Here is a 27161-nt window from a genome sequence, read left to right on the forward strand (position 1 = left end):
TTAATTTCAAATGCATATCCAGTATCCTGCATTTGTGCTCTCCTCTTCTCACAATTGCTGGTTTTGATATCATATTTGTGTGTGGATGATTTCCTACCTTTACTATACTCTTGCCTGATTTGTAATTTTCTTGTTTCTGATTGTGACCTTTCCTTTTCCACCTAGAGAAGTTCCTTTAGCATTTGTTGTAAAGCTGGTTTGGTGGTGCCAATTCTCTTAGTGTTTGCTTGTCTGTAAAGCTTTTGATTTCTCTGTCGAATCTGAATGAGAGCCTTGCTGGGTCAAGTATTCCTGGTTGTAGGTTTTTCCCTTTCATTGCTAAATATATTGTGCTGTTCCCTTCTGGCCTGCAGGGTTTGTGTTGAAAATTCAGCTGATAACCATATGGGGATTCCCTTGTATGTTATTTGCTGCTTTTTCTTTATTGCTTTTAATATTTTCTGTCTTTAATTTTCGTCAGTTTGATTGTGTGTCTTGGCATGTTCCTCCTTAGGTTTATTCTGTATGGGACTCTCTGTGCTTCCTGGACGTGTTTCCTTTCCCAAGTTAGGAAAGCTATCTCTTCAAATATTTTCTCAGGCCCTTTCTCTCTCTTTTCTCCTTCTGGGACCCCTATAATGTAAATGTTGGTGCGTTTAATGTTGTCCCACAGGCTTCTTAGACTGTCCTCGTTTCTTTTCATTCTTTTTTCTTTCTTCTCTTCTGCAGCAGTGATTTCCACCAATCTGTCTTCCAACTCACTTATTTGTTCTTCTGCCTCATTTATTCTGCTATTGATTCCCTCTAGTGTATTTTTCATTTCAGTTATTGTATTGTTCATCTGTTCTTTAAATCTTCTAGCTCCTTGTTCTTTAAATCTTCTACCTCCTTGTTAAACATTTCTTGTATCTTCTTGGTCTGTGCTTCCATTCTTTTTCTGAGATCTTGCATCATCTTTACTCTCATTCTCTGAATTCTTTTTCAGGCAGATTGCCTATCTCCACTTCACTTAGGTGTTCTTCTGGGGTTTTATCTTGTTCCTTCATCTGGAGCATATTTCTCTGCTGTCTCATTTTGTCTAACTTTCTTGTTTGTGGTCTCCGTTTCAGGCTGCAGACTTGTAGTTCCTTATCCTTCTGGTGTCTGCCCCTGATGGGCCAGGTTGGTCCAAGGGCTTGTGTGGGCTTCCTGGTGGGAGGGACTGGTGCCTGCCCACTGGTGGGTGGAGCTGGATATTGGCCCTCTGGTGGACAGGGCCATTTCAAGGGGTGTGTTTAGACGCAGCTGTGTGCTCAGGACGTCTTTAGGCAGCCTGTCTGCTGATGGCTGGGGCTGGCTTCCGACACTGTTGGTTGTTTGGCCTGGGAGCCTGCAGGCTGTTGAGTGGGGCCAGGTCTCCATGCTAAAATGGCAACCTCTGGGAGGGCTCACATCAATGACTATCCCCTGGGGCCCCTGCCACCAGTGTCCTTGCCCACACAGTGAGCCACAGCCAACCCCCACCTCCCCAGGAGACCCTCCAAGACCCTCAGGTAGGTCTGGCCTAGGCTCCTGAGGAGGTCACTGCCTTGCCCTGGGTCCCAGTGCATGTGAAACTTTGTGTGCGCCCTCCAAGAATGGAGTCTCTGTTTCTCCCAGTCCTGTGTAGCTCCTGCACTCAAGGCCCACTGGCCTTCAAAGCCAAATAAATGCTCTAGTGGCTCCTCCTCCTGAGGCCAGACCCCCAGGCTGGGGAGCCTGACATGGGGCTCAGAATGCTCACTCCTGTGAGAGAACCTCTTCGATATACTTATTTTCCAGCTTGTGGGTCGCCCACCTGGTGGGTATGGGATTTGGTATCACAAAAGCACCCCTCCTACCGTCTTGTTGTGGCTTCTTCTTTGTCTTTGGATGTAGATTATCTTTTTTGGTAGATTCCAGTCTTTTTTGTCGATGATTATTCAGCTGTTAGTTGTGATTTTGGTGTTTTCCTGTGAGGGGGTGAACTCAAGTTCCTACTCCGCCATCTTGTCTCCTCCCTCCGAGGGGGTGGGAAAATTTTTTAAACCCCTACTAATTTTCCAAAAATTAGCACAAATGTCACTTCTCAAAGAGGCCCTTCAGGATACAGGCAGTTGGGAAGTCACCAACCTTTCTGCATTTCCAAGGCACTTTACTCTTGTTCACAGACTGACTGAAAAAACCATGAGGCATCTACCTCAAGCCCATAAACCTCAATACCCTCTCACATACACAACTCTGGGTGATGCTCACACGTGCACCCCAAAAAGTCCTAGAATATATATAGTCTATAAATGCTTAAAGGGATCAGGCACTGGCTGGGAAATGTCCAAATCTCAAGAGTGAGTAGGAAGGCTAGGGGTGAGCTTGTCAAATTCCTGCCATGGAGGTGTTGGGCGGGGATGTTGTCACTGGAAGGACCAGTCCCAGAATAGAGCTCATCCCCCATATCCACGATGGATGCCCCTATAATTTGGGACACCCAAGTTCCCAGTTCACAGAAGTCAATGATTAAACTCCTCTGTACTTTACTGTAATTTTCTAAAGTTCCATCACAGTCACTTAGCCTGCTCCTTGAGACCAAGGGGCTGTATGTGTGTTTACACAGGTTCACTCACTAGGACACTTAATCCCATAAATTTCCCACATACTCCCACACCTGGATTACTAACAGAAGCAGGGCTACTTCCTTCTCCTTCTCCAGGCAACCCAGCACACACTTAGCATCAGCAAGAGCACCAGGCAAAAATTCGACACTTGTCACACTGACTTGCTGAGCAACAGGACAGGCCCTTACCCCTGTAAGTCAGTGGCTCCTCTTCTGGACGGTGGAGCTAACAGGACAGCCATGGACACGTTTGGGAAACACTATGGGTACAGGACAAGCCCAGCAGACATTTGGGCTTCTGGCTGGGGACACTGTGGTGGCAAAAGGCAGAAGCAGCGGTCGCTATCCAAGGACATAACTTTATTGGAAACGAAGAGTGGAAGGTGTGGGAGAGGGCTAGGAATCAGGCTCTGTGGCAGGTGGTGGCTTCTCATCATCAGGGGGGCAATCAATGAAGTCAGCCAGCATGGCAGCTGTGTCATCCTGCTCCTTTGAGGGACAAAGACATCAAATCCCAAACAGTCAGTCACACATATACACTGAAGAGTGGGTCAGGCTGCACAAGTGGCCAGCACTTCTCCCCGCCCGGCCCGCTCACCTTTTCCTGGAGAACTGCCACCTCCGCCTCTGTCTCCATCTCTTCTGCTGAAGATGCCTCTGGTGGGGGTGGTACCTTGTCACCCCCACCCTCAGCCCCCTCTTCCAGCAGGGTTGGGGGCACAGAGGGCTCCTCTTCAACAAGCTCCTGAGGAGGTGGCACTGCAGGGGGGCTCCCCCCTTCCCTCTCCACCTCCCCTTGGGAGGGGAGCACCTCAGGGGCCAGTGTGGGGGCCGTCTCGGCCCCAGGCCCCTCCTCAGCCCCCGGCTCCTCCACTTCCAGCAGCAGCCCGGGTTCCGGTTCTGGCTGCAGCTGCACCTTGGGGGACGCGGTGGGGGGCAGAGCTGGAGGCAGGCTTGGGGGTGCAGGCCCTCCTTCTTCCACCTCCCCGCCCGCCGGGCCGAACTCCACCTCTTCCACCTCTTCCTCCTCGTCCTCGTCCTCTTCTTCCTCCTCTAACTCACCTTCCTCTTCCTCAAACTCCTCCTCAAACTCTTCTTCTTCTTCTTCCTCCTCAAAATACTCTTCCTCCTCCTCCTCCTCCTCCTCAAAATCCTCCTCCTCCTCCTCTTCTTCCTCCTCCTCCTCCTCCTCCTCCTCCTCCTCCTCCTCACTGCTGTTGATGTTAATAACTGTCAAGTCTTCTTCCAGGGCTGGGGGTCCTCCGCCACTGGGAGTCCCTTCAGGGACCAGCTGGGGTGGTGGGAGTGCCACAGGGCCAGGAACAGGAGGGGGAGGCGGCGGAGGGAGAGGCCCCGGGGCCGCAGGCAGCTCTTCTGGCTCCTCCTTGGCTGGCACAGGAGGGGAGGCTGTTTGGGGCCCGACCGGGGCTGCAGGCGGGGGTGTGGTACCCGAGGGGGGTGGGGGCGGCAGCCCCTCAGGCACGATCACCACACTGTCATCAGAGTCGCTTTCCAAGGAAATCTCCACATCGGATGCCTCCTCCTTATCATAGTGGACAAAGGCTGGTCTAGGCACCCTTCCCCCGAAAGTCTCATCTGGGGGTATAGCAGGTGGAGGAGTGCCACTAGGGGCAAGGACGGCATCCTCATTTGAGCCTGCCCGGTGGTTCTCAGGGCCAGGAAGGAGCCGGGGGGATACAGACACCAGGCCTGGGACGGAGAGACCTAAGTGGTTGGCTGTGGCTGGAGGTCCAGGACGTGCCGGGGGCATGGGGCCCACTGAGGCCATGGGGCCCGCTGGGGGCACAGGGCCTGGGGAAGGCATGGGGCCCGCCGAGGGCATGGGGCCCGCCGAGGGCATGGGACCCACCGAGGGCATGGGGCCTGGGGGATGAAAAGCTGGAGCCCTGAATGGAGATGGAGCCTCAGGAGGGGGAACTGGGGCAGGGGTGGGGCAGGCAGGGCCCATGGTCTGCAGGGGAGGAACCCGGGGATGGGTCAGAGCTGCACAGGTCACCAGTGCTTCTGAGCAGAAAGTGGAGACCTGAGGAGGGAAAGAAGGGCGAGAGTGAGCATCAGGGATACAGGCCTTCACGAAACCAGGGAGGGAATGCCGACCAGCATCAGAAACAAGAGAATCCAGGAACCCACGAGGTGAATTTGGCCACACTCCGCAGTTACCTCAAGGCTGTCTTCTCTCTGGCCCAGGGAGAAGGCCTGCAGGGCACAGGCGAGAGGAGGCGGGCAGCGAGGAGAAGGCGCCAGCAGCAGAGCCAGCAGCAGGCGGTAGAGTTCCCGGCGGCAGCGCGAGCTGGTATACGGGGAGCTGCCTAGGACCTCGCCCTGCTGGATGCCCATGACCAGTGGGAGGACCAGATCATGCAGTCTCTGAAAAGGACAGAGAGCACACCTTGAGATGACACCAAGATGAGCCAACCCTTCTCCGGGGCCTACTCCCTGGTGTGAATGAGCCCCCCACAGGTACAGAGCAACGGCTCCTCCCCACCTCCGTGGGGACCAGGCTCCACTCACCCTGTGAGTCTCCTCCTTGATGAGAGGTCCGCACATGAGGACGGTCCGGCTGAGGCCTAGGGAAGGAGACCAGTATGTCAGAGGCGGGCAGCTAACATGACGATGAGCCAGGGCTTCTGAAGCACGTGGCCCCAGCTGAGCACCCCGCTCTGCCACGGCCCACTTCAGGCAAGTCACATAACTCCTCTAAGTTTGTTTTCTCAACTATAAAATGGGGATCCTAAACATATGCCTACCACCTAAGGCTGCTGACATTATGTAAATGAGATAGGTGATGGAGGTCCAACATTATAAATGTGCATTTACATATTTGGGGAGAGCTGGCACTTCCCTTCACACGGGGGTGGGGTTGGAGGGCAGTGAAATACACAGGACCCAAAAGAAAGTCACTTCTGCGTCCAGATTAGCAACTGTGTCAGAAGCAGGAAGCCCCACTGAGCAGCCCGCCTGGGGAGTGTGAGCTCCACAGCCCAGGGGTTTCATCCTCTTCCCAGCCCCGCCCTCTTGTACTAGAACAGCACTTAGCATGTAGAGGGGATGCACAAACAAAGATAGCTGAGACCCTGGAGGGGCGGTGTCAACACCAGAACTCCATCTAACAGCAGGACCCAAGATTCCACCTGCAGCCCTGGGGGTGGCATAGCTTCTCCACAGGCTCTTAGCTGGGTCTGCATTTTTTCTACACCCTCCACCTCAACGACTGGTTTGGGGCTATCACCCCAGGCCATCCCAGTGCGCCGAGGTGCAGGGCACAGGCCTCACCCACCTCTCAGCGCAGCTGCACACACGTCACTGTTGGCATTGCTGTCCCCTTTCCGGTGGCTGGGCGGGGCCATAGCCTCCCCCATATCCAGCTTTAGCTTCTTGGGGGCGCTGGGCTTCCCGGTCTGCAAACCCCCATCAGGGCTCCCCCGGGGACTGCGCAGCTGGTGGGGGAGGGGAACATAAATCACACACACCGGCCAACAGGAAGGCAGGACAGTCAGAAGGCAGTGTCCGGTGACAAGGCTGGTGAGGACAAGGGGTGCAGGATGGGGTCCCGGGACAGGGGCAGAGGCCTCACTCACTTTGAGGGCATCAGCCGGCGGGGAGATGTCACTGAGCAGGTGGGTGAGCAGGGCCTCACCCGAGGCTCCCCCCTGAAGCACTCCTGCCGAGGCCCCACACACCTGCACCCACAGCTCCAGGACAGCGTACACCTTGGTCCGCATGGTGCTGCGGGAGGAGCAGAGGGCAACTTGTGAAAGGAAGTCGACGTCCCAGCCGCCGGCACCCCCGGTCCACCGGCACCCCCTCACCCACCCTCTCCTCTTCATTCTGTTCCTAGATAGTCACCTACCTGTAAGGCCTCTCCTGGCCCGGAGAGAGGCTGTCCCTCCCAATGCTCCAGGCATTGAGAACCTGGGGAAGCAGGCGGTTGATCAGGGCCCCAAAGCGCAAGAGCCGGCCTCCGCACCTGGGGGCGAAGACAGAACAGTGACCCCCGCTCCCAGCACATCCCAGCCCCTGCACCGCATCCACCCGACCCCACTCACGCGAGGATGAGTGCAGAGAGCAGGTCCAAGGCTTCCAGGTGGAGGGAGGGCAGCAGCAGCAACCGCAGGGGACCATCTCCAAGCAAACTCTGCAGAAAAAATTAGTAGAGTAAGGAGTGGAGGAAGAAAGTGAGGCAAAGAAAGAGAAATGGAGACAGGATACACGCATGTGACTAAATACACGTGAGCACGCAGGAAAGGAACCCACACCCGACCCCAAACTCCCCCACCAAGATCAAACTGCCATCCTCAACAGACCCTGGAAGGAGGACAAGGGAGGGATGGCTGAACCTCGCGGCAGTGACGCAGCTGACCCCTAGCTCACCATCCCCTGAGGAAGCATGTGCTACAAGTGCTCCCGCAACACGGGAGCGAATCGGCACTGATGTGCGTGTGCCGGGAGCACGGGAATAACGGCATCTGGAGAGGTAAGGAGCTGGCCGGGGCAACCTCAAGCAACATCACTTTGGGAGCCATAGCCCACACTGCTTGCCTGGCTGCCCTGCATCCTGGGCAAGTGCTGTGAACAGGGCACAAACTCCACTTACGATGTTCTTGGCACTGACGCTGAGGGTCCGGCAGATAAGATCCAGGATTTCCTGCACGGGGACGGACACGGGAGCCCCGAACTCAGAGCTAAAGAGAATCAGAGCAGGGAGATCCTCAGCGTGGGGGCCCATGGGGACTCCACACCCACCCTCAACCTCCCTCCTCATGACGAAGACGACACCCATCTCGGCCCCTCCTACTCCAGGCCCTCGCTCCCCCCGACACTCACACACCTGAGCATGAGCCCCAGGCAGCGGGCCAGCCCGGAAAACCTCTGCCAAAGCCGGAGAAGGACATGGGCGTCGCCATCTTCTGAGGGGGAGAGCAGCGTCTCCACCCCAGGGCCTTCGTACTGCACAGGAGCTGGACAGAAACACAACCACCTTCACACGCCAGGTCTGTCTTCCATCCCCTCCTCCTCCATTCTGGTGGAGGACCCACCCATATTCTACTCCCTTTTGCCTAGAACTCAAAGGCCCCGCCTCTCCAGACCAGCCCCCTGCTCCCCTCACCACCGTGCCACCGACCACAGCAGCCACAGTCCTTACCCGTGTCCGCCCCCGCATACAGGGCCCCAAGCAGGCTGTGCAGAGAGGCCAGCAGGCTGTGCAGCTCCTGCTCCCAGCTGTCCGTGTGCTTCAGGCCCTGGGAGAAGCCAGCCCCTAGAGAGGGCAGCCGGGAGTAACACTCACAGGCCAACTGCAGAAGACAGGTTGGAACCCTGGTCAGGTGGGAATCCAGCCCAGCCATGGAATCCCAACCCCACCAATGCCCAGGAAGACGGAGATCAAAGAGAGCTCTGAGGGAAAACGGAAGGGACTACGGGGCAGAAAGACACAGATGGAGACACGGAGGCAGAAGTCATGACTTGTGTTTACTGCATATGTTCACAAGGAGGGGAGTGAGACCGTGGTCGAAATGCAGTTACAGACAAAAAAACAGAGAGAGAAAAGAAGCTCCAGCTCAGACCCCAGGCTCTCCATCTCCCTCCTTTCCCTTTACCTGCTGGAGCTGAGGGCTCAAGGCATCCACCCGAGACAGGAAAAATGAGGCCAGCTTGCCCTGGATTGGAGGGAAAGAAAGGGAGAGGCTGGTGAGTCAGCTCCAAGGGCCAGAGACGTAGACCCCGCCCGTTCCCAGCAGCAGAATCGAGGCCCAGGATCTAAGGCCTTGTTCTTTCCTGCAGACAAGGAAGCACCACACTCTAAGGCACATCATGCCTGGGTGCAGACATGCTCTCATGGTAGAAAGACACCCTGAATGTTGCCTCTTGTCCTTAGCCTCCCTGTTTGAGGCCTGTGTCCCACAAACGACTGGGCCCCCTCCTGCCAATATTTGCAAAATGACAGTCATCTCCCTCAAGCCAAAGACACAGCACTGAAAAGCAGCTACCTCCACGCCCCAACTCCCTGCCAGCTCAGACAAGAAGCAAGGGTCCAAGCTGGGAGCTGCGGCACTAACCAGAGGTGCGAGGGCAGGACAAGGTGGAGAGAGAAGGAAAGGCTGCCCATCAGGACTGAGGTAGCACATCTCAGAGCAGCGACCTGTCAGTTAGCCAACAACAGGACTCCGCCTGCTATGTGAAGGCGCTGGCACAGGAGTGTTTAACTGGGGCCCCATTTATCTGGAGGTAGAATCAAAGGGGCCTGCGAACATGGAAGGGAAATTTTTAAAATCATTTTCACTAACCTGTAAATGAACTAAAATTTTTAAAATCATTTTCACTAACCTGTAAATGAACTATAATTTTTTTTACTATAGACAAAAAGCCACAGTAGTATTAGAAGTACCTCTGACTGTCACCATCAGAAATCACTTATTTTCATTTCACATTACATATAGCTGTAAACAATTATCTTGAATCATCATTCACGTGCATCACTAATTTGAAACTTAGGTAGTTATCAGACCTGCTGCTGGATCCTGTTATTTGACATGTTAATAAAGAAGCACATCCTACTCTATCACAATTTTTTAAAGTATACATTTCAACAGAATCAGTGTCCCCTGCAAATTCCATGTATTTTATGGATTTAAAAACATTCGGAGAAGAGGTCTATGGCACAAAAAGGGTGAGAACACTGAAGTATAACAGGATTTCCACCTTCAGTGGGTGTAACAGTCGGGAAGACAAATGTGTGGAAAACAATAACCGGGAACCAAAGAGGGAGGGTCAGGAGGGACTGATGCTGGGAGGCAGGACTGAGCTGGGTTTGGGAGAGAAGGGAGGACCCGGATAAGGAGACAGACGGAGGGACACCATGAGGAGAGCTCCAGGCTCACAAGAGGCCCACGGAAAAGCAGGCCGAGCCTTAAATCCCAGGCTAGTGTGTATGGACTTCATCAGGGGATGGGGGCATCACATGCACAAAGGTAAACTTCCAGAAGACAAGGAAGACAAATCAACAGTGGCACCAGGCACGCAGCAGGGGACTTATGGGAGGAAGCAGGCACGGAGGTCTAGCAGTGTGTGGTTCAGAAAGCAGCCCTCCAAGGGCTCCCTGCCATCGCCCTGTGGCAGGAACCACATCTGGTTTCCCACGTTCCACTGCAGGATTCTCACCATGAGACAAGCACTGTTACAGCTGATCCCAGGGCATGAGAAGGCCTAGAACCATTTCCCTTGGGACCTGGAAAGCATTTTCATGTCCGGTGTGGTAGGGTTCTGAACAATTCAAACCAAAAGCAGCAACCGTCCACAGGTCTCCTGATTCACTGGCTTCTCCAAGGATGATAGAGAGTCGCCAAAGCCTTATCTACAGTGGCACTCAGCCCTTTTGGCCCACTTACTGCTCACGCTTTCCCTGAGACTGAGTCAAAAAGCTGGGCTGAGGCCACCAAAAGTCTGCTTATGTGACTGCAGTCAAGCAAAGTACAGGGACATGGCTCTGACCACAGGTCTACCTGCAAGGCCAACCAAAGTCATGGCTCACTTGGAACATTTCACTTGAAACGCAAGTACGCGTGCACACACAGTATGTCTTGGGTGTCTCTTAAGAGTGGGGCGAGTCTTCCCACTCATTCCAGGGAACAAATAATCTGTCGAGGAGGAAAGGTAAAGCCTCTACAGGACTGACTTCATGGACTCAGAATGCTTGAGATACCTCATTTGGGAGGGGTAATCCTGAGCTTGGAGCCTGCAATTGCCCTGGGAGCTTCTGGGGGATGGAATAGAGAACAGATAAACACTCCAATTATCAGTTTCCTAAGTACTGGTCTGCAAGACATTTCAAGTACAAACTGCCCCTGGGGCCTCCACACAAGACAGATTCTTATCTGCCATGTTGGCAATAGACAAAGCCAAACTCCTCAACAGAGGGAAGTTCTCCAGATGACACTGTATTCTTAGAGAAATAAAGGCATATGCACCCCGTAACAACATATGAAAGTTTTGTTGTTTGGTTTGGAGGGGGTACTTAAAATGCAGGCCATAACTTCAAAAACTACACGTCTGACAAAAGGCTGTGAGTTCTAGATGAAGTCTCCTAACCACTCACAACGAAAATCAAGGGGCATTAGCAGAGGACTCACGGGCAGGCTAGTCTGACTACTCACATCCTGACCCCACAGGTAACACTCAATTCTCCCTGCCCTTTCCTGGGGGGATGCAGGTAGGTATAGATAACCCCAAACCAAGCTGAATCAAAGCAGGCATATGCAGTGAAACCTCACATACTTTTACCAATGAGGGGTCAGAGACAAAGATCTAGCCTGTGTAATCTGAGAAGTTAATTTACAGAGCATTCTAGAAGAAAGTTAATTTAGTAAACTGAACTTAGTAAAACTTTAGTTAAAAAGAAAAAAAAAAAACTTCAATGAAATCCCCAAGTTACTCCAAATGCCTTCTTGACAAAGTCCTGCCCTGCCACCCAAAGATTCTACTACCTGCCGTTAGTGGCAGTCGTATGAAAACAAAGCATCAGCAAGGACGTGACCCACGTTCACTGAGAAATATCATCTGCTCCAGGGCTTTTCAAATACTGCAAGTAACCAGTTACCAAAGTCTCCGTAAGTACCACTCCCAGACCACAGTGCACGTGCCCGCAGAGCTCCGCGTCAGGCTCACGATCCTTCTCAAGCCACTAACAACTGATCAGAGCCGGCATCAGTGTGGAAGCCTGTCTGTCAATCCTGTCTATGTTCTTAAAAGTGCCTGGGGAGTTTGGCTTGGTGGAAAGAACATGGGCATGAAGGACAAATAGCTCTCCCTCGCACCCTGGTTCTACAACTACCAGATACACAGGCTGGTGTTAGTCAAACCCTTCTGGGCCCGTTTCCTTCTGTTTAATTCGGTGATACCAGCTCTACAGAATTACTGTAAAATGCGAAGACACGCAGCAGAGTGCCTGGCACATAGTGAGTAGCAGTTCTACTAAGTACCAGTTCCCTTTCCCTTTTACTTTCTTAACTTGGTCATAGAACCATGTGAGCTTACTTTCAAGATAACTTGAATGGCAAACTCCCCCTTAATTGGTAATACTGAGTATAATATTACCAATTACTGTGATTAACCACATGAGTTATACAAAAAAAAATTATTAATTTGCCGCTAATTCCAGCTCTCCATAGGTTTGTGCTTCCATCTGAGAAAGGGGGTGCCCAATGGTTTGTCAAGCAATGATGAGTGTATCAAAACAAGAGAGAACATCTAATCGACAGGAGAACACCTATTTGTTCTTAGGTACTTCTTGGCATCGAATTATTCTGCAAACAATAAATGCACCAATTCCAAAGGCCCTTTAACTGTTACTGCTTTGGCAGAATTTGATAACCATTCATATTTGTTATTTTATCTCCTTGAAAATAAAACTCTAATTCTTTCACTGACTTCCTTCCTCCCTCACCTGACCCACATCCACCCTGCCTGTTTGCCCTAATAAGGCTCTGCTGTGCAGCCATGACAGTTCGTGGGACAGGGTGGGAGATTAGTCAGGAAAATAAGGAGAGAAAAGCACTGGGGACGTTGATATAGGGAAGTAATAAGTCAGGAAGGCTTCCCAGAGGAAATCATAAGAGCTTTAGGAACAAGGTAAAACAAGATGGTAGAAAAATGGGCAGGGCATTCTAGAGGTACAGAGAAAGGAAAAGAGAGGAAAGGCAGAGAGAGGAGAGAGTCCAGGGGTAAGAGCCTGAGCTTTGGCATCAGTTCTTAGGCAAGTTACTTAATTTCGATTTCTTTATCTGTGAGGATTAAATGAGAACACATTTAAAGCTACGAGGTGGCACAATTAGCTATGGAGACAGGAGCTTAGAAATCTCAGCCCCGAACTCTGAGGTAAGACGGCTATCAAGGTTTATGTTGGTGGGAGGAGGAGTTCCCATGAACACTTACTTTGAGAGACCCACACGCCCGAGGGAAATAGGTCATACAAGCCTTCATTCCTTCCAGTGCTGAGAGCTCACTCTGTGGGGAAACAGAAAGTAAGGAAGAGGCCGAGGGCCCAATGCCCCAGACCCCATCTCCACCCCACCACGCGCCCCTCAGGGTCCCTTCTCCTTATACTTTTTCTTGGCCCCGACCTCTTCTCACTTCTTCAGTCCTATTCCCCAATCACTTCCCATCACATTCTTTAACCCAATGGGTGTCAGTGAGGGCAAGCAATGCGAGGGGCCCAGGGGAGGGGGACCCGGGCAGGCGTCTCACCTCCGGTCTGAGGCCCAGCAGGGAGGTGAGAAGGCCAGGGAGGTGGTTCATGGAGATGTCCCGGAAGAGTGTGGGGAGCTGGGCCGCGTAGCGGAGCAGGTCCCCCAGCACAGCCACGGCCAGCTCCATTGTGGGGGGCGGGTCCTGGGACTAAAGAGCAACAACACCCCATGCTCCCAACCTCACCTTCATGGTCACCGAAAGGAGGAACGAGAGGTATGACAACATGGGGCTTTCGACAAACACCACAGTTAACGTCAACATTACCATCAAATCTACTAGGGACAGGGGCTCCCTGGTGGCTCAGTGGTTAAGAATCCGCCTGCCAATGCAGGGGACACAGGTTTGAGCCCTGGCCCGGGAAGATCCCACATGCCGCGGAGCAACTAAGCCCGTGCGCCACAACTACTGAGCCTGAGCTCTAGAGCCCGCGCACCACAACTACTGAAGCCCATGCGCCTAGAGCCCGTGCTCCGCAACAAGAGAAAGCCCACACTCAGCAACAAAGATCCAACGCAGCCAAAAATAAATAGATTTATTTAAAAAAAAATCCACTAGGGACAGAGTGTATTAGAGATATGGAGCATCCGAAGTAACACATTCAGACAGGACATGTGTTCACGTTTTAGTACTATGCGTGTCTGGGGGTCCGAGGAGTTTGGGGGAAAAAAAGGTAACAAAGCCATACTTTGTTACCTCTAAGACCACCTCTAAGAGTTCCTTGCTGCTCCTGTGCTACATTTCCCTGCTGGGAATGGAAAGGAGCACTTCTCAGACCACAAAACAAGTCTCAGCCCAAACAAAACCGCCCCATCTCGCCAAGCTTGCTTCTGGCTGTCTCAGACCTACTGTGGAATTCACGGAGGAAAAATGGCTTGAATTTAGAAGGAGTTCTCTAGAAAATTAACATGTATCTAAGGGAAAAGCCTTCAGCACATTACCCCCTGCTAGACCAGACGCCACGTGTCAATGAAACAAACAAGAATGCTTGTTAGAAAGTCCGACTCAGTGGGCCTACCAACCGCAAGCAGGCCTCAACACTGTCCAGCAATCCTCCTGCACCTCTCGCTGGTTAACTCTCTCTGCTACTCAGCCCCTCTCCCACCACCGTCACTTCTGTATAACCTAACCTGCAACTTCAGAGAAAGCTGAAGCCCAAAGATGGGCACTCCCTCAGCTTCCCACCACCAAACTGAAAACTCCATCTTCATCCTCATCCCCGCTCTCCTTCCTCCTGTCCCACTAGAGGAGATGCTCCTCCCATCCAAGGACAATCCCTCCTCGGTGCTTTAGATAGTCCCCCCTCCCTTCTTCTCAGAACCTAACACTGTTAACTGGCCCCCTCTCTCCAATCCCTCTCAAAAGGATTCTTCCTACTGACATTTGTGCATGCTCCAGTCTCTGCCATCCTACAAGTCCTTCTCCTGAGCCCATACTCCACTTGCCCAGTCTCAGCTGTTGCCCAGTTTCTCTCTCTTACCAGCAGAGCCAGACGTCTTGACAGGATTGCCTACCTTCTCCATTTCCACTCCTTCTCCCACTCACTGCTCATCCCAGGGCAACCTGGCTTCCGTGACCACTGCTCCACCAAAAACACTTTCACAGTCTCATTACCCTTGAGTTGCTAAATCTGATAAAAAATTTTCAGTCCTCGTCTTATTCCATCTCAGAAGGGCATAAAGAGAAATGACTCCTCCGTCTTCCCTGAAGTATTTGGAGTCCATCCAACCCACCATCCTGGTTATCTCCCTTCTGCTGCTCTGCCTTGTCTGCTTTGTAAGCTCATCCTCCTCTACCTGACCATTGACTGTGGAGCGCCTCAAGATCCAGTCTGTATAAGTATTCAACTTGATCATCTGAGCCTCATCCTCAGCTTCAGCTGCCATCTAAATGCTGAGGACTCTTCCTCTTTGTAAAACATATTGACTGAAGCCCCCACCCACTGAACCTTCAGGGTTACCCTCTGAGATATCTGGTCACTTCCACGCACACTAGGTCAAGGGTATGCTTCCTGGGGGCCTCTACTGAATGCCCAAGACCATACTCATGTTATTTTCACCACTCCCCTTGGAACCTGGCTGTCTTCCAATGTTCTGATACCCGGGAGTCATCCTGGACACATCCTTTCCCTGACGCTATTCCATCATCAGGGCCTGTTGTCTATTTTGCCTCTAAATCTCTCTTGAAATCCCTCTTTGCCTCTAAATCTCTCACCTACTTCTCATCATGTCTACAGCTGCCGCCCTAGTCCCGGCTACCGTGAATGCTCTCCTAGGTTTCCTTAGTACGTTCCTCGTGGTCTTTCTGCTGCCATTCTGGCTCCTTTCTAATCCTGTCTCCACACAGCAGCCAGAGTGGTATTTCCAAATGAAAGTTTGATCACGTCACCACTAGCACCACCTCCTTCCCCCTACTCAAAACCTTCCACGAATTCCCACTGTTCTGAGAATAAAAACCAAACTCCCTAATATGCCTACAACGCCACACACAGCCTGGTCCCCATGCACCTACCTCCCCGGTCGCATCTCATTAACCTCAGCCACACCAGCCTGCTTGTAATTCTTCAAATGAGTCAAACTCCTTTTCTCTCAGGACTTTTGCAGGCTTAGAACACTTAGAAAACTCTCAGTCCAGTTCACTCCTAGTCATCAGAACAGCCCTCCCTGAACCACTGACCCTGATCACCAGTCTGGGTCAGATCCTCTCGTTACATGCTCTCAGGGAACTACATTCTTTATTACCTCCAGAGCACCTACCGAAGTTTATCTTTTCACACTCATTGTATAATTATTCTCTTTCAGGACTTCCTTGGTTAAGACTCTGCGCTCCCAATGCAGGGGGCCCGGGTTCGATCCCTGGTCAGGGAACTAGATCCCACGTGCATGCCGCAACGAAGAGTTCACATGCCACAACTAAGGAGCCCACGTGCCACAACGAAGGAGCTGGCAAGCTGCAACTAAGACCAGGTGCAACCAAATAACTAAATAAACAAATACTTAAAATAAATGAATAGATTTTTAAAATAAAATAAAAAGCACTTAAAAAAATATTATTCTCTTCCACTAGAACACAGATCAGCAAACCATGGTCTGTTGGTGCCTGTTTTTGCACAGCCCACAAGCTAAGAATGGTTTTTAAATTTTTAAAGGGTGGGAAAACAAACCAACAAAGAAACACTACGCAACAGAAACCATGGGAATTCCCTTGTGGTCCAGTGGTTAGGACTCCACACTTCCACTGCAGGGGGCACAAGTTTTTCCCTGGCTGGGGAACTAAGATCCCATGTGTGTGAGGCACAGCCAAAAAAAACAGAAACCATATGTGGTTCATAAAACCTAAAACATTTTACTATCTATAGACACCTAGAAAGTTTCCCAACCCCTGCAAGAGACTCTAAACACCTGAAAGCAGGGTCCAAGTACATCTCTCCACCAGAGCTTAGCACACAACTTGCCATGTGTGCCCAGAACATGCTTGTGGAAGAACTAAGTGGGGATGTCATCAAAGGATGTAAAAGCAGAAAAAAATTTAAATGTTAAAAGAGGAAGAGAGGAGCAGGAAAAAAAAACCTGGGGAACTCCCTGGCAGTCCAGTGGTTAGTATCCTGCACTTTCACTGCTGAAGGCACGGGTTCAATCCCCCGTTGGGGAACTAAGATCCCACAAGCCACATGGCGTGGCCAAAAAAAAAAAAAAAAAAAATTGTGGGGGACTTCCCTGGTGACGCAGTGGTTAAGAATCCGCCTGCCAATGCAGGGGACACAGGTTCAAGCCCTGGTCTGGAAAGATCCCACATGCCATGAAGCGACTAGGCCCGTGCACCACAACTACTGAGCCTGAGAGCCACAACTACTGAGCCTGCATGCTGCAACTACTGATACCCACGCCCCTGGAGCCCATGCTCCGCAACAAGAGAAGCCACCACAGCGAGAGGCACGCGAACCGCAACTAAGAGTAGCCCACGCTCGCCGCAACTAGAGAAAAGCCCACGCACAGCAACCAAGACCCAATGCAGCAAAAAAAAAAAAAAAAATAGTAAGCTAATTATTTAAAAAAATCAAACATCTGGGAAAAGCAGCTTTAGAGATGTCACTCATTAGAAAAGCTAACAAAGGTATGAAACAGCAGTTACAGAGTATGAAAGGTCAGATGAATTAAAATAACCCAGTAGATAAAAATATCAAAACGTGGGGTAGGATAGGGAGGGTGGGAGGGAGGGAGACGCAAGAGGGAAGAGATATGGAAACATATGTATATGTATAACTGATTCACTTTGTTATAAAGCAGAAACGAACACACCATTATAAAGCAATTATACTCCAATAAAGATGTAAAAAAAAAATCAAAACGTTTAAAAGGATGTTTCTATTTGAAGCTCATCCTCCCTGCTAGAAAAAAACTGCTTCTAATTATTCTGTCCTCAGAACTAGATGTCTAAGCCACAAAGATGTACCACATCCAGAATGGAGAATACGGCATGGCTGGGGGAGGGAGGGAGGCAGGGCGGCGGCTAAATCCTTACCTGCAAGACCTGCTGAATGCTCCGAAGCCAGGACACACAGTGCTGCTGGAACATCTCTGTGGGGCTCTCCCCCACCAGCAGGGACAGCAGACACAGGCCCTCAAACCTTGTAAGAAAGGTGAGTGACAAGTGGGTGGTGGCTAGACTGCAGAGAAAGCAATTCATCGCCCTTTAACGCTCACTGGCTAGAGAAACACATCACCTCCAGATCCACGGCAGCTTCTAACTCCTGAAATACTTGGAGGACTTGGAGTGAGGTGCGGGCAGCAAGGAAAGAAGGGAACAGAAGGTGGGGCAGAGGAAACCTGGAAGATGGAATAGGTGGGGTTCAAAGCCAAGTGAACTCATGAAAAGAATCAAACTCTCCACCTTCTTGGGAATGGAGAAATCTCAGGAATCCGTGGGGTGGTGACAGTGGATGGACAGATATACAGCCCTCTTCCTAAAGAAACATCCCCCTGGAGAAAAAACAGGGTTAAAGACTTACCGAGTTTTGATAGAACCAAGACGTGCATTACTGAGACCCACCAATGCGCCAACAGCTGAAAGGTTCTGGAGGAAAGAAGACAAGGAAGTGAGTCGGGAATAGGATGCTAAAGACACAGGATTTCTCCAAGCGCTTCCCTGCCCCAGTGTTTCTGAAGCCTCTTCTGAAGTAACACCTCCTTTGAGGCCAAAAGACCATTCCTCTAGAGGCTGACAACCTTTTCCCTATTTTCAATAGGTGACACGCACAGCAGCCTGTCCTGTCCCGTGGGCTTTCCTCAAGTTACATCTCACCTGTCCCTCCCCCACTTCCCACCCAACGAACTAGTGTTACCCGGAAGGCTAGACCGCCCGACTCATCCCAGCTACCAGACTTCAAAGACAGGCTCCTTCCCGTTTCCCTAGACAGCACCTAGCGCGGAGGGACATCCCTAAATGCTTGCTGACTGGACACTAAACTCATCTGATCCCTTCTTCCTTCACCCCAAATCCCCCTCCTCCTGTTCCTGGCTCCCTTCGAGCTGCTAATGCCAACATAAACCAAATCAACCAGAGCTTCCTTCCTGCACATTCTGGCAGCCCTGAAAGAGGTCTCCTCAGCCCTCCCACAAGTAAACTCTACATGCTTAAATGGCCAGACTCCTCTGGTGGCCCCTGTATCTCCCTAACTGTACTCATCATTCATTTGTTCAACAAACACATCTTATGCACTGAATCAGATGAAGGAATACAGAGCTGAATAAAATAAATAAGGTCCCTGTTCTCATGAAGGGAAATGTTGATTCACTTAATAAACACTTATTTACCTACTTTATGTGAGACATTGTTTGAGGTGCTAGGGAGCTTATATTCTAGTTAGAGGAGACAGAAAATAAACAAATGACCAAATAAGAAATAGCACGTTGGAGGGTGCTAGGTGCTAAGGGGAAAAATAAACTGAGGAAGGAAAGGAGAGGCTGGAGTAGGGAAGGGAGACAGCGCTTTCTGTGGAGTGGACACAGGGCCCCCTCTAAGAAGCTAGGTGAGCAGAGGAAAGTGAGAGCAAGGCGTCCTGATGCGCTCACACGCACTGACAGGAATATAAAATGGTGCAGCCGCTTTGGAAAACAGCCCAGCAGTTCCTCAAAAGGTGAGAGTTAACCATATGACCTAGCAACACCACTCCTAAGTATATGCCCAAGAAAAATGAAAACACGTGTTCTCATAAGAAATCATATACGAACATTCATAGCAGCATTACTCATAACAGCCAGAAACTGGAAACAACCCAGATGTCCATCAACCATGAATGGATAAACAAAACGTAGTATATCTACACAATGGAGTATTATTTGGCCATAAAAAGGAATGAAGTTCTGAGACATGGATGAACCTTAAAAACATTATGCTAAGAGAAAGAAGCCAGACCCCAAAAGCCACATATTGTATGATTCACTTCTATGAAATCGTCAGAGCAGGCAAACCTATGGAGACAAAAAGTAGATTAGTGGTTGCCTCGGGCTGAAGAGCAGAGAGGGGTTGGGGGGAAATGGGGAGTGACTACCAATGGGTATAGGGTTTCCTTTGGGAATGATGAAAATGTTCTAAAATTGATCATGGTGATGGTTGCACAACTCTGCAAATACTAAAAACCATGGAACTGTACACTTTAAATGGGTGAACTGTAAGTATGTGAAATACATCTCAATAAAACTGTTTTAAAAAAAAAAAAAGGCATGCTGGTAACTTTTTGTTGTTCCAGGCAAAGCAGAGAAAAAGAGCAAAGGTTGTGAGATGACAGCACGCTAGGCTTATCTGAGGAACAGCAAGGAGGTGAACTGTCACTAGAGGAGACTGAGCAGGAGAGATGAGGCCCCGGGAGCAGGGTGGGACCTTTTGGAGTCATATAGGCAACCGTTGACTTTCACTCTGAATAAAAGCCATGGGGTAGCGGAGAATTAGGCAGAGAAGGGATATTACTTGACATAATTTATTTTTTAAAACACATCCACAACACCTGAGTTGTCTTGTCAAGAAGGCAGGAGCAGACAGAAGTAGGAGGCTATTTTAAGGATCCAGGAGAGAGACGAGGCAGTGTAAGAGCGTGCTAACAGTGGGGATTCAAGCCTCGAGCTGTGGTTATACTCTGAAGGTAGAGCCCACAGGATGTGACAACACACTGGATGTGGGTGGGAGATAAAGAAAAGAGGCAAAGCTCATTCCAAAGTTTCTTGCCTGAGCAACTAGAAAGATGGAGTTGTCACTTACTAGGCAGCAGAATACCGCAGGAGGAGCAGGTTTGGGGGTGAGAATCAGGAGTTCAGGTTCAGGTGTTAAGTCTGGGATGTCTGTTTAATGCCAAATAGGCACTGGGTAGCTAAGTCCGGAGTTAGGAGAAATCCTGGTCAGAGTATGGATTTGGGAAGTTGTCAGCCATCAGACTGGATCAGCTCACTGTGGGAGTGAGTGTAAACAGAGGAAGAAAGCAGTAGAAGGACTGGGTTCTTGGGCACTCAAACACTGAGAGGTTAGAGAGGAAGAGGAGGAGCCAGTAAAGAAGGCTACAAAGGAGTGACCAGTACGGTAAGAGGAGAATCAAGAGACAGTGGTATCCCAGAAGCCAAGTGAAGAAAATTTTGCAAGAAAGGAGTCATCAGCTGTAACAAATACTACAGACAAGTCAAGTAATAGGAGGGCCAAAATTTGACCTTTGAACTTGATATCTTCAGTGGTCATTGTTGACCCTCAAGACTTACCAAGTTACCTGGTAAAGCAGTATTTTGGTGAAGTAGTTAGGCTAAAAGCCTAAATGGGATGAGTTCTAAGGGACAACCATCAGGGTAATGATTCGTTCAGGGAAGAATCTTTAATGAACACTAAAAAAAAATGGGTGAAAGGGTAACAAGACACAAAATTACATAATCTCCCCACGGGGAAAAAACATAACTTTATAATGAAGAAACCTGGCAGACATCACTTTAACCCATGATCAAAGTTAACATCACCAGTAATGGGACAAAGAAACATTATGTGCCTCCTGATACGATGCGACAAGAACATCACACATCATTTCTGCAGTATTCTGCCAAAACTGCACAACCTGAAGCTAATCATCAGAAAAGAGCAGACAAACCAAGCTAAGGGACATCCTATAAAATAACTATCCTGTACTCTTCAAAAATGTCAAGATCGTAAGAAATTTTTCTTTTGCTATCAAGGACACTTTTAGCACAACTGACAAAATTGGAATAAGATCTATAGGTTAAATCACTTATGGTACTGATATTGATTCTGAGTTTGATGATGGAATGCAGTTATGTAAGAGAATGTCAATTTTAAGGAAATGCATGCTGAAGAATTTACAGGCAAAAGGGCATCATGTCTGCAACTTCCTCCTTCATGGACCCAGAAAAAATATGCACAGAGAATGATAAAACAAATATGCATTTAAAATGTTGACATTCAGGGAATCTGGGTGAAGGGTATATTCTTTCAAATTTTCTATAAATTGTAAATCATTTCAAAGTACTATTATTTTTTTAAAAAGAAGAATGGGAGAAAGTACAAGTGCAAACAACTCTTTTGAGGAGTTTTGCCATAAAGAGAAGCAGAGAAATGGGGCAGGAGCTGGAAGGGGGACTTTTTTTAAAGCAGTTTTGAGCTATATGCTGATGAAAATGACCTAACAAAGCGGGAAAAGCTGATGATGAACAGGTGGAGAAGCAATGGACTTGTGTACACGCAGAGGGGACAGATGTCATGTACAAGCAGAGGGCTGGCCTTAGGAGGGGCATGGACCAGCTCACCCCTAGTAATGGGAGGGAAGGCAGAGCATACGAGCACAGACACAGGTAAGCTGGCAGATGTGGTGGCGGCAGCCTATGGGAATTCCCATCCCCCTGTTTCTATTTTCTCACTGAAATGGGAAGTGACGTCATCAGCTAAGAGTGAGGATGGAGAGAAGTAATCAGAGGTTGTCTAGGAAAGTGGAAATGTAACAGGATTGCTAGGCAACACTAAGAGTCCACTTGAGAAGATGATAGCCATGAATTTAAAGTGAGACCAGCCAGCCAGGATACATGTATCTCCAGCCATACTGAGCTGTACAGGTACAGGCACCAAATAAACAGAGTTGGATTTAACACACACGGGGTGTTGCCAGGCAAGTACAATGAAGGCAGAAGGGTGAGGAAGTGATTATAATGGAGTTTAAACAAGGTAAGAAGAGAAGAGAAAACATGACAGATAATAAATAAGTTAATTTATTTCAAATAGTGATAAACGCTAGCAAAGAACCAAAGCAGAATAATCTGACAGAAAATGAATGAAATGGGAAGGACCACTGTATTTTAAAACAGCGTGCTCAGGAAAGGCTCCTCTGAAATGGTGGCATGGAAGCTGGGGTCTAAACAAGCAGCTCACCTCCCCAGGAGTTTCCCAGCAAAGAGTGAAGGAACTGATGAGCAGTGGCCTCAGCTGCTGCAGAAATGAGATCAGCCTGGGTGGCTGGAGCACACTGAAGACAGGCCAGGAGTCGTGTGAGGGGAGGTCAAGAGGCCAGCAGAGGCCGCACTATGTAAGGCCTGGTGCAGTAAGTTAGGGTACGGTTTTAAGCAGGACAATGCTCTGATCTTACTGATATTTTTAAGATCACTGGGTACTGGCTAGAGAATGGGACAGTACAAAGCCCTAGGGACACAAGGCAGAACAACACACTCTGTCCTTCAAAGTATGTGCAATTATAAGGGAAATGAGATACAGGATTTCTTTTAAAATGCTCCAGGGCCGGGGGGACTTCCCTGGGTCGAGTGGTTAAGAATCCACCTTCCAATGCAGGGGACGCAGATTCGATCCCTGGTAGGGGAACTAAGATCCCACACGCCGCGGGGCAACTAAGCCCACGTGCCACAACTACAGAGCCCATGCGCTCTGGAACCCGCGTGCCACAAACAGAGAGCCCACGTGCCGCAACTACTGAGCCCACATGCCACAACTAGACAGAAGCCTGCGTACCACAACGAAAGATCCCCTGCGCCGCAACTATGACCCAATGCAGCCGTAAATAAATAAATAAAAATAAAGTGCTCCGGGGGCAGGGGAGGTTGGAGGCAAAGTTGGGAAAGTGGGAATGAAACAAGACTGGCAAAATGTTCACTGCTAAATCTGGGTGATAGAGACAGCACGGGCCAGGGTGGGGGTGGTTCAAAATACTATTTTCTCTACTTTTGTGTCATCTGAAATTTTCCAGAAGTTTTTTTTTTTTTTAACTACACACAAAAACAAAACAAATCAAAGCCCAGTTGTGTGGGTATGCGGGAATGAGGTTGAGTGTATATGTACAATGAATAAATAATTTCCATATGGTGTAATAAAGAACAGCTAATCATATGTGGTTTGGAAAGGTTTCCCAAAGGCAGTGACAAACAAACACTGAGTTGAAAAGATTTGGGGGATTGCGGTGGGGGAGTTGGGCGGGGGAGGTATGGAGAGGCAGCATAGGGAGAGATTCCAAGCACAAGTGCAAAGGCCCTGAGGCAGGAAAGTTCAGGTGCTTAAGGATTTTAAAAGGCAGCAAACAGGTTGAGGATTTTACAAACAGGATCAGCTGTTGTGTGGGAAATGAATTAATAAGAGCAAGACTGACAGCAAGGAGACCAGCTACCATAATGCAAGCCAGAAATTGTGAACTGTGCTCAGGTAGTTCCACTTTGGAACTACTGAGTTTGCAGTACCTGTGGGAAAACAAAGTTGGTGATTAAGCGTAGATGGATGGGCCAATGAATGGATCTCTTTTTCTCTCAAGCTCCAGGACTATTTATTTACCTTCATTTCTCATCTCAGCTAAGCTAGAAATTCTCCGAGGAAAAGGATGATGTCTTACTTATCTACCTAGAGATGAGGAATAGTAGGTAACACATAAGAGATACTCAAAAAATCTTTGTTGAATGAAAATCTACAAGGAAGTGAAGGAAACCCACCACACAGTTCCATGTTCTGAGAACTCAATACAACACAGACAAGTAGAAAAAAATTCAAGGCAAGATATACCCAAAAATATAGTACAGGCAATTTAAAGGTGTTTCCCACATCACCCTTAGATTCTTTACTCAAAATTCTTCTAGGGGAAGGGAGGGTGGACAAGGGATGAACTGGGAGTCTGGGGTTAGTAGATGTAAACTATATCAAAACATATAGAATGGATAAACAAGGTCCTACTGTATAGCACAGGGAACTGTATTGAATATCCTGGGATAAACTATAATGGAAAAGAATATAAAAAGGAATGTATATATGTGTATAACTGAGTCGCTTTGCTGTACAGCAGAAATTAACACAACACTGTAAATCAATTATACTTCAATTTTAAAAAATGCTTTTAGACACAAGAGAAATTAAGCAAGACATTAAGTTCATGTAGCTCACCCTGAGGGAGGGGAAGACTTGAAAGAGATGATGACGGAAACCACACATTTATAAACAGAATAGATATTTCAGAAATACTTAGGAACCACATGAATCACAGGAGGGGAACTGGGCTGAGATACCAGAGGCACAGTTTTGTCACCCTCAATGAGGACTAATAAATAAATGAGGTCATCTCTAATAAATTTGGGGCTAAGATTATTGAACCACCCAGCAGGTTGTGATAACCCTCTTCCTGGAAGGAAGCATAGAGCTGGGAAGATCCCGGTAACAAGTGTTGGACAAGGAAGAACTCATGTACACGGGTCTTGAAGGATAAATAGAATTGGGGGAGGGTTAGCGGGAGAAGATGGAGCACGGGAGATAATATTAAAGGTGAACCTACCGTAGGTTAGACAGTTATGTCTTCTTAGAATCTGAGTAAGATAATGGGGGTTAAAGCCAGGATGGGGGCAATGGGAAAGATATGGAAAGAAGTGGACAGATCTGAAAGCTACTTAGAGAATAAAATCAAAAGGACTTAACAGACTGTATACGGAGGTGTGTGAGCAAAAAGAAAGTGTTCAGAATGACATCTGGGTTTCTAGCTTGTAGGACTGAATGGAAGTTAGATTCTATTCTGTGTATAATCCAAAGGACTCTTCTAAACCAGTCTACAAAGCGCTGCATGATCTGTTCACTGCCTACTCACCTCAAAGCGCCCACTCTCTTCCCCTCCATCTCTGAACCTCAAGCACAATGCCCTTCTTTTCAGTTCCTACCAGAGGAACTTCCCACATGAGCTTTTCGCTGACTGAACCGCCGCTCCTATTTTCTTCCCCTACCCAAGTCCTATGATTATCTTTGGGGATCTCAACTTAAACTCCAGTACCTCAAGAAAATCTCTGCAAGTTTCCAGATTAGGTTAGAGATCCCTACTACACAATTCTCATAGTGTTTTGTAACATTTTGTTCATCGCTATCGCATCTATAACTGGAGCGCCCAGGATTTAGCCCTCAGTAAGAGCTCAGTAAATATTTGTTGAATACATCCATTCACTCAGTCCAAACAATCCCCAAAACAGATACTTCCAGATGAAAAAGAAGCTAAAGATCATACATCTAGTGAATGACGGGGCCTGGGATCGAACCCATTCATGCGTGTCTACCGATAGCCTAGCAGCAGAGAAAACGAGGCCCTTCCTCTTCCGAGTTTCTTCGATTCACGGCTGATAAAGGAGAAATGCGTGAATCTCGTCCAGAGTGATACCTGGATCCGCTTTCTGCCCCCAGCTTTCCTTCCCTCCACCTCTCCACTGCAACTGCAGTGCACCAAGACCCCGGTGCACAAAAGCTGCGCCAACCTTCCAACAAGGCCGCGGGCCTGCGGGCTACAGACTCACCTGGGCCCCGCCCACCGTCCCATGTAGCCGCAATAGGCACATGAGCCCCGGCAAATGTGGGACCGAGCGGACTGGGGGGTGCACAGGAGAAACGGTGGACCCAGCTCGCGGCTGTAGCAACCCCGACACGCTCTCCAGCAGAAGCAGGCGGAGACGCGGGCCCGAGTTCACCGCCGAGAGACCCCCGGTCCCGCCGGGAACCCCAGCCGCGGAGCCCGCAGACGGCCCGCTAAGAACAGCTGCCGCCATCTTCACCCGGGCTCTAGCGGTGGCGTGGCGCGATGACGTAAATACCCCGCGACGGACGCCTCGAGGGGAGGGGGCGTGAGGAGAGGGCCTTGGTCCTGCGCTTTGCAGTCCGCTCGCCGGCTGGAAGGGAGCATGCGCGGCGTGGAAGGGCCGGGGCCCCCCAGCTGTGGGTGTTTAGTTCCCGGCGTGTCAAGGCTTGGTCGGTGGGCTGGGTCGAGGGCGGGAGGGCGGACCAGTGGCGGTTAAAGAACACGTGGTCAGGACTACAGGCGCCGGAGTCCAAAAGCTAGCCTTCAACGTAGCGTAATCTCAGGACACTTTCGATCTAGGCATCACTGATACCTAAGGAGCTGGCCTCGTTGTCTGAAATCATAGATATTGTTAACTACATTTACAACGACAGAAATGATACAATACACGTGCCTTGCAAATACAAATTCAAACAATAAAGGGGGCATAAAGTAAAAAGAGAAACTCCCTCCCCCACAAGCCCTTCCCCCAGTAATGTGTATACCTTCCTAATATTAGTCTATGCACAAATACATAAATACAGAGTATATTTTACAAGAGCGGGGTCTGCACTTGGCTTTTGTCACTCGATATATATTGTGGCAACTTTACGCCGTTTTTTAAGCGGCGCGGTACAATGAAATGGGCGCACCACGAGTTCGCAATTCTATTGCTGATTACTTCCAGCTGCTCCAGTTTTTCACTAATACAAACACTTTTTTTAAATACAAACACTTTAGTGAACACCCTAATACTTTTGTGCATTTTTTTGTACACAAAATCTTCATAATTTGAATCTAATAAAATTCAAATCCCAGATTCAAATGCAAGGGTCATCTTTTTTCCTCTTTTATTGCACTTTATCTAATCCTTCTTCAAGTCCTGACATTCTGCCTCCAAAATATACTATCCAGTAGGGTTCATTTTTCTCTGTTTCTCCATCTCCAGTGACACTCTGGGCCAAGTAACCATTCTCTCTCACCTGGCCTCTAATGCTAGCCTCCTGCAGTGGCCTCTTCATTGCTCTCCCTGCTTCCCTTTTGGCCCTTTGTACTCCCTTCTCCACGCAGCAACCAGAGTGGTCTTTTCAGATGGAAGTCAGTTCTTGTCACTCCCTGCTTAAAGCCCTTCAGTGGCTTCCAAATATCATGTGAATGAAATCCCATCTTTTCACCTTGGCCTACTAGAATCCCCACGATCCGACCCATACCCACCTGTGACCTCAACGCATACCACATAAGTCACTCTCCCTCTCTTTCCCTATC

At 49.2% G+C, this 27161-nt stretch overlaps 1 protein-coding gene across 2 annotated transcripts; it reads right to left on the minus strand.

Annotated features, from left to right (window-relative positions):
* Window positions 1-2501: 2501 nt before the first annotated feature.
* On the minus strand, window positions 2502-25920 carry PELP1 (proline, glutamate and leucine rich protein 1). Of its 2 annotated transcripts, XM_060080625.1 has the most exons (17): window positions 25639-25920; window positions 17856-17920; window positions 17369-17474; window positions 12848-12997; window positions 12536-12607; window positions 8206-8265; window positions 7752-7902; window positions 7437-7566; window positions 7203-7290; window positions 6655-6743; window positions 6459-6575; window positions 6187-6334; window positions 5886-6045; window positions 5120-5175; window positions 4769-4975; window positions 3186-4631; window positions 2502-3076 (listed from the first exon to the last, which is right to left on the minus strand). In XM_060080625.1, exons 1-17 carry the CDS (start codon window positions 25885-25887, stop codon window positions 2984-2986), a joined length of 3387 nt encoding a protein of 1128 aa, XP_059936608.1. In that variant the 5' UTR covers window positions 25888-25920; the 3' UTR covers window positions 2502-2983. The 2 variants fall into 2 exon arrangements, with proteins under 2 accessions (XP_059936608.1, XP_059936609.1); XM_060080626.1 differs by lacking the exon at window positions 12848-12997.
* Window positions 25921-27161: the final 1241 nt, after the last annotated feature.

The sequence above is a fragment of the Mesoplodon densirostris genome, chromosome 18 (genome assembly GCF_025265405.1).
Source record: "Mesoplodon densirostris isolate mMesDen1 chromosome 18, mMesDen1 primary haplotype, whole genome shotgun sequence".
NCBI classification, from domain to species: domain Eukaryota; kingdom Metazoa; phylum Chordata; class Mammalia; order Artiodactyla; family Ziphiidae; genus Mesoplodon; species Mesoplodon densirostris.